This window comes from Protobothrops mucrosquamatus, unplaced genomic scaffold (genome assembly GCF_001527695.2).
Source record: "Protobothrops mucrosquamatus isolate PMUCROS unplaced genomic scaffold, P.Mucros_1.0 scaffold2273, whole genome shotgun sequence".
Lineage (NCBI taxonomy): Eukaryota > Metazoa > Chordata > Lepidosauria > Squamata > Viperidae > Protobothrops > Protobothrops mucrosquamatus.
The window spans coordinates 37,187-45,031 of NW_015388362.1; the positions used below are offsets into that span (position 1 = coordinate 37,187).

General features: G+C 42.3%; 1 protein-coding gene across 1 annotated transcript; it reads left to right on the top strand.

Moving 5' to 3' along the window:
• Positions 1-353: 353 nt before the first annotated feature.
• On the top strand, positions 354-7,615 carry LOC107295231 (G-protein coupled receptor 54-like). Its single transcript, XM_015824535.1, has 5 exons — positions 354-660; positions 2,572-2,696; positions 3,022-3,157; positions 4,904-5,142; positions 7,256-7,615. Exons 1-5 carry the CDS (start codon positions 354-356, stop codon positions 7,613-7,615), a joined length of 1,167 nt encoding a protein of 388 aa, XP_015680021.1.
• Positions 7,616-7,845: the final 230 nt, after the last annotated feature.

Consider the following 7,845-nt stretch of genomic DNA (forward strand, 5'->3'; position numbering starts at 1 on the left):
CAGCGGCGGCGGCGGCGGCGGCTGTAGCAAGCAGAGAGGCACCAGAAAACAGCGGGGGAAGCGGCCTTTGCTGACCGGGTCCTGCACTGTGAAAGGGGAGGAGGGCGGGCTTCCTGTCCCTACTTCGGGCAGCCGGCTGCATCGCCGGTGGGATTAGACGCGCCGTGCACCTCTTCCGCTAAGAAGAGATTGAGACGCCTGGTTGTCGAGGGAGGAAGGGGCTGCTTGCCTCGGCCCCCTCCTGCCCGGTCCTGCTCCGATTTCAGTTGCTGAAAACTGAGGCTCTCGCAGCCGCGCGTTGCTTGGAAGCAGGACTGCTCCACTCTGGAGGTAGCCTTCTGCTGCCCCTCCGTATGGCGGCAGAGCCCCTGCCTTCCGAGGCCTCCTGGGTCAACTGGATGGGCGAGCCCACCGTAGCCTGGCAGAGTGACCCCATCAGCACCAAGCCCGGGAAAGCGCCAGGTGCCTTCCAGCTCGGGACGCAGTTCTGGATCTTTAACCACAGCGGAGAGGAGACCTCGCCCCCGTTTCTGACCGACGCTTGGCTCGTTCCCCTCTTTTACGCCCTTATCATGTTGCTGGGCCTGGTGGGCAACGGCCTGGTCATCTATGTCATCAGCAAGCATCGCCAGATGCGCACAGCCACAAACTTCTACATTGGTGAGTCCACTCAGTAGCGACAGAACTCACCTGGAACCCAGGTGGGTTCCAAGGCGGCAGAGTCAGTTAACATACTTTCTTCTGTAATACTGTAAAATGAGGGGCAAAAAAGATTCTTCTAGTAGCACTTCTGTTGGATGTTCTGCCTTAGCTGGAACCTAGAACCTTAGAACCTGTCAGGGTCTTAGACCTAGGTTCTCACTCTGTCCAGTCGTTTCCATCAACTTCCATCAAGACTATTTCAATGAGCATTTAAGACCATACGCGTTCCCACTGATAACACCAATTGCTTGTAACATTACACTCCGTTGTGTACAGTGAAGTTGACATTTCTCATGCATTAAATTTACTTGTAATATTTGAAAGAGGGATGATATTGCTTGCCACTTGCTCCAAGTTGTAAATAAAGTGTTTTTAAACGTTAGCTTTGATTACATTTAGTGATTTCACAGACAGATGGTTAAAATACTTTCTTTTTTTAAAAAAAAACACCACCACCACACATTCACTAATCCTTACTGCATTTCCAGATTACACTGATGTGTTGCTCTTTAAGTTCTTCAGCACTTTTGTCAGGTAAAAATCCACAGTGTGTTATAACTTTAAAGGAATACTATTCGCTATATATATATTGATTTACCAATCAGAAATTAATGTAGAAGCATATTGCTCAATGGATTTTTAAAGTGTTTTCAAGTTGTGGGTGCTACAACACTGGAGGCTTTTAAGAAGAGATCGGACAGCCATTTATCCAGAATGGAATAGATCTCCTGCTTGGGCAGGGATTGGACTAGAAGACCTCTGAGTTCCTGACCAACTCTGTTATTCTGTATTCTGACTATATTAAGATGATGAACATTCCAAAGCTATTTACAATATGTTCAGAGAAGCTAGGTTAAAAAATCTTATCCCCAAGCTCTGACACATTTTCGTATGACATACCTAATTCAAAAGATATTGTACTACACTTATAGTATTCCAGGTGTGGCTGTGCTACAACTCCTAGCTTTCATCATTATTAGCCACAGTGGCTGAGATGATGGGAATAGAAATTCAGTGTTTCCCGGAGAGCCATAAGTTCCTCACTCACAAAGCTGGGCTACCATATGCATCTGAAGAGGTGGGGTAGCTATATCATATCCCTAAGTGATCTGGCATTATTATGCATGCCATTCTATATAACTATTTTCACATTAGGAAAAAGGTATGCACACTTAGTCTGGACAAAAGCTGTATGCTTCATCTTTCAGAGTTATCTGAAAAGTTATCAGTCCACTTTCCATCACTATTAGAACCTTATTACCGTATATATAATTTGCCCCTTTTATGTAATCATTCCGTTAAAATTAGGAGTTGAATTCAGCTGACCTTCATCAAACATGCTCAGTTCTCCTAACCTTTGTGTGGCATTGCGTTAAATACAATGGCAGCTGTAGGAATTAGTAGTGCAATACGACTGTACAGTATTTTTGGGTTCCTCATCCACAGCTCACTTAAAATATAATCCACTAGTCCTTCAGTGGGTAAAAAATTATAATTACAAATTTTGCTGCTCCTATTGCTGCTCACTCTTGGCTGCTGCTAAGTGCTTCTGCCTTCATTTACTGTGAAAAGGGCCACTTAAGGGAAAGGACTGACCGATTCACCCCAGTTTTGCTTCTTCCATTCTGAATAAATATTTCAGCCAGTGAGAAACATGAAGAACGTGAAACAACAATGATAGAAGTCAGGAGGAGGGAGATAAAGATCCCTGCGATCTCTACAGCACTTTTTCTCTTGAGTCCCAGACAAACAGGAATCCTTTGTGTTACCTAGACAAAACTGTAAGACCTGAATCAGGGATGGAGGCTGACATTACTTGTCTCAGCTAACCTTATGCCACAGCTGACCTCAACTTTGTGTCTTTCACAGCAAATCTGGCTACCACTGACATCATATTCTTAGTGTGCTGTGTTCCCTTCACTGCCACTCTCTATCCCTTGCCCAGCTGGGTGTTTGGCGACTTTATGTGCAAATTTGTCAACTATTTACAGCAGGTGAGCTTGAATGATAGAAGAATATCTATCTATAATTGTATTTTAATTCCCACACGTACAGTTGATGATATAAAGTGGATATATTTCAGTGTCTGCAGATGGTGCCAATTACATAGCTGTATGTTAGGACTGGCAACTCGCAGGCTATTTACATTTTCCCCTCCAGCCTTCCTAAGCTATTAGAGATCTACAGGGACTATAAACTATTCACAGTGAATGCAAATAATGCCGTTCTTGCTTTAAAGAGGAGAAGGAGACGCACGAGCAACTGAAAGGTGAATTTAGATTTTGGTGTCTCTGCCACATGCTTTTGTCTTCTCACCAGGTGACTGTCCAGGCTACTTGCATTACTCTGATGGCTATGAGTGTGGACCGCTGCTATGCTACACTGTACCCATTGCAGTCGTTGCGTTATCGAACCCCCCAGGTAGCCATGGCCGTCAGCTTTGCTATTTGGATTGGTGAGTAAGGCTTGCAAAATCTATAAGCATTTATGCCTTTGGAAAAAAGAAGAGGCTGTGTTGCTTGAGGTGGAAGGGAGACCAAACCCATGTTGACACATCCAGACTCACCTTCTTGGGATTACCCTGATAATCAGTCATCAAATCACTGACCGCTCTCTGGGGTTGCTTACTTAATTAAGAAGTGAGGTCAGAAGGTAAGGAAATGTAAAAAGTGCTACTGTTACTTTGAAATATACGTGTATATAAAATAAGCAGGATGAATACAAAATCAAGACGATCCAAGTGTGCTAACTTTTGAAGCCATTATTTCAATTCAAACCACTAATCTTCCAGTGTCATTGGAAGTTGGACTGCATATAAGTTTCATAAATCATCATTTGACATTGAGTTTGATGTCAGAATCCAGGACTTACCTTCCCCTAATCCAGTGGTGGCGAACCTATGGCATGCGTGCCAGAGGCGGCAGTCAGAGCCCTCTCTGTTGGCACGCGTGCCACCGCTGCCAGCAGCAGGTCCATCAGGCCGCCCCTGCTGCCCGGAGCGGGAGCCCCACGCAGCACAAAGGAGGTGAAGCGGCCGACTAGCAAGCTCGAGTAGAGGTGGTAGAGCAGAGGTCACCAACCATTGTTGATTGGTGGATTGGAAGAAAAGGGAAGGGAAGCATTTTACATGCGTGCATGCGTGCATGTGGCCGCGAGCACGCATGCTGCAAATGGGGCGGGGCTAGTGCCTATGTGATACCCACTAGCCCTGCCCCATTCTTATGTGGTGCAGCGCCTTGTATCTGCACCCCGTGGCATGGCAGCGGCCGTTTTTGCGCCTTGCAGCGTGGTGGCCCATTTTTTTGCCACCAGTTTTTGCGTGTGAGAGATGGCACTCAGAGGTGCCTCCCTGCCCCCTGCCCAGGGCACCACAATGCTGATGCGGTCCTGGCACACTCAATTTCTTATAAATCAGCAGTCTCCAAGCATTGGAGTTCATCAACCCCTTCATGAAGTTTCAGAGTTTTTATCAAACCCTAAACTTTTACTATATGAAAATGATTGAATAAATACTACTTTAACTAATAGTACTATGTAAGCTTAAAATGTTTGATAACCATTATCTTTAAACTGTTTAAAGTTCAAGTTGTTGACTATCATTACAAAGCTAAACATTCTAAATGATGGATTTTTGAACTTGGTCATGTTTCAGTGTCTTCTCTTTTGATCCTTCTGTCTCTGGGCTAGCTTTATAAATACTCTGAACACCACTTTCAAAAACATTCTTCCTTACCTCTAATATATATTATGTGAGAGCCAGTTTAGTGTAGTGGTTAAGGAACCAAGCTAGGAACCAGGCAACTGTGAGTTCTAGGCCTACCTTAGCCAGCTGGGTGACCTTCGGCCAGTCACTTACTTTCAACCCTAGGAAGAATCCAGTGATGCACCATTTTTAAAAATCTTGCCAAGAAAACTGCGAGGACTAGTTTTTATCTCTATTAGTAAATCAGCAACCATACTCATCTACATATACATGCATCCATGCATCCATGCATCCATGCATCCATCCATGCATCCATCCATCCATCCATCCATCCATCCATCCATCCATCCATCCATCCATCCATCCATCCATCCATCCATCCATCCACTGTTCTGCTTTCCAAGAGATAGGATCATTCTGGTTTTCCTCAAGTCTTTCTAGAGTTTGTTTTCTAAATGCTCATCCAAGGATTGTGACTTCTGGTTCTATGACCTCCAGGTTCCTTCATTCTCTCCTTGCCCATGGCTATGTTTCACCGTACTGAAAATGGCTACTGGTATGGTTTACGTACCTACTGCATTGAAGCTTTCACAAGCAAGAACCAGGAGCGCAGCTTTATCCTCTACACTTTCCTGGGTGTTTATCTATTGCCTCTTCTCACTATTTGCTTCTGCTACACCATCATGCTCAAGCGAATTGGACGTCCTGTGGTTGAACCAGTGGACCATGATTACCAGGTAAGATAGTAGAAAGAAAGTGAAGGGTCACTGTGCTTCTGTTATTAGATTTTTATAGCTCCTGCAATCTTCTGTATGTGCAAAAACAAAGTCCCAGTTCAGGTAATTTAAAAAAATGTTAAAAAGAAAAAAATCTGAAAGAAAAGTTAAAAACCCGTCCTCTCCCATACACTGCTTAGGTGTAGCCAGAATAAATTTCATGCAGTTGCCAATATGTATAATATCTTTTGGCGAGGGTTGAAATAATTTTCTTTGCTCATGCAGCATATTGTGCTAATTAAGCTACTTTGCACACAATTAACTTTAAGGTCAACTAGCAGCCTGAAGAATCATAAACAGGTTGGTTGTGAATCATAAATACATAATACATCATGCCTTAATAACAAATATATTAATTTTAATTAAGAATAAAATAATATTTAATCAACTATAACCCCATTGGTTAAAGAACTTTGAGTGGTTTGGTCTAGGACAGGGGTAGGTAACCTTGACTCTTTTATGACTCGTGGACTTCAACTCCCAGAATTCCTGGCTCAGGAATTCTGGGAGTTGAAGTCCACGAGTCATAAAAGAGCCAAGGTTACCTACCCCTGGTCTAGGAAGAGAGTTTTCCCTGCTGTTGTTCCCACCCTATGGAACAACTTGACCCAGTGACAGGCCCCCACTCTCCTGGACTTCCAGAAGAGCATTAAAACCTGGCTCTGCCAACTGGCCAGGGGATCTAACAGTGCCATTCAACCCTGGGGGTGGTTGGTGGGTTGAAGGTGCTCCCTCTGCCTTTTAACTCTGCAGTTTTATTATTTTTTTAAAAAAAAATTGGTTTAATATAGTTTTTAATTATGTTTTTAACTATGGCTTTTATATGATTTTACTGTTTTATTTGTAAATACCCAGAGTCGTGCAAGTATGATGAGCAGGATAGAAATCTAATAAACAAACAATTTGTTTTCTTATTTCATTTTATCATCAATTTAAAATGCCTGGCAAAACAGACATATTTTTGTATGCTCCTATATTGTTGAAATCTTATCTGAAAATGTATAAGATTCTTTGGACTTGCATACAATGATTGGGCCCATCAGTTCTCATTTTGTCTTCTTCAACTGTTCATATAATATCTTTCAACAAGAAATTGAATTCCTACGTGTTTGGAATTTTCGAATTCTGTATCAGCTATGGAGCACAAAAAATTAAGGTATGCTTAGTTTGTTTTATTCCCAATCATTTTTACCCAAGATGAATTAAATTAAATTAATTAAATTAAATTAAATTAAATAATTAAATTAAATTAAATTAAATTAAATTAAATTAAATTAAATTAAATTAAATTAAATTAAATTAAATTAAATTAAATTAAATTAAATTAAATTTTAAATTACTCAGTTGATCTCCCTTCCCCAAAGGTTTCTGCATTTGTGGGAAACTTCAGCAAGAAAAATAAATGGTAATGAGTGGGAAAATGGAAGAAAAGGTGAACATAAGATGATAAGTAATGTAAGGACAGTCAAATAATATCTCCCCCATCCTCCAAAAAGATAGCCAGATTGGTGTACTGGTTAAAGGTGCTGGATTATAAACCAGGAGACCGTGGATTCTAGTCCTGCTCCTGCTCTAGAATCGCAAAATCCAGATGGGTGGGTCTGGGTCAGTAATTCTCTGTCAGTCCTAGCAAGAAGGTACTGGCAAGCCACTTCCAAAAAACTTTGTAAATTGGCAGAAATCTGGGCTGACCTGATGGATGAGAAAATCCCGGCATATGCAGAGTATCAAAATAGCTCATATAGGCCTGCTGAGTCCCTTGCATTTCACTGAGAATCCATCATTTTATCTTTCTTTGAAAAATACTTCTCCAAAGATACATTTTCTAAAAATTTGGGATATTTTATTTTACATGTTTATTCAATTTATATACTACCCATCTCACTCTGCAAAGTGACTCCGGGCAGCTCACTATTAAAATAATAAATGTTAAAATATTAAAATGACGGTCTAAAATTGCAATGGTCTTCCAATAGGTCTTTTTCCCCCCTGCTAAACTAGGCAATTGTTCTGGCTGCTCAGTTACCACACTCTCCATAAACACTGTTCATGTGTGTTTTCTGTTCATTTCCAGCAAGTGCAACATCTCTCTGAACGCTCAGCGGCCGTGCGAGCTAAGATTTCCAAGATGGTTGTAGTGATTGTGCTTCTTTTTGCCATTTGCTGGGGTCCTATCCAGTTCTACCTGCTTTTTCAGGGCTTCTATCTCCATTTCCAGGTGAACTATGAAACCTATAAGATTAAGACGTGGGCTAATTGCATGTCTTATGCTAACTCTTCCCTCAACCCTATTGTTTATGCTTTCATGGGAGACAGTTTCCGCAAATCCTTCAAGAAAGCGTTCCCCTTCCTCTTCCGCCAGCGTGTACGGGACAATGGCATGCATTCAGGCTCCCATAATGCGGAGATGAAATTTGTTACTGAAGAGACCTAGCTTCTGTTGTGAGGAAGAACTTTGCTGGCTTCCTTCCCGAGAAAGGATATTTCAACTGACATGTTAAAATAAGATGGTTACTGACTCAGCCATATATGAAAGGTAATTACTTCAATACCACCTACACCAGTGATGGCGAACCTTTTAGAGACCGAGTGCCCAAAAACTGGCCCCGCCCCTGCTCTACCCCCTGTCCCGCCCCTGCTCCATCTCCACCCCACCTGCCCGCA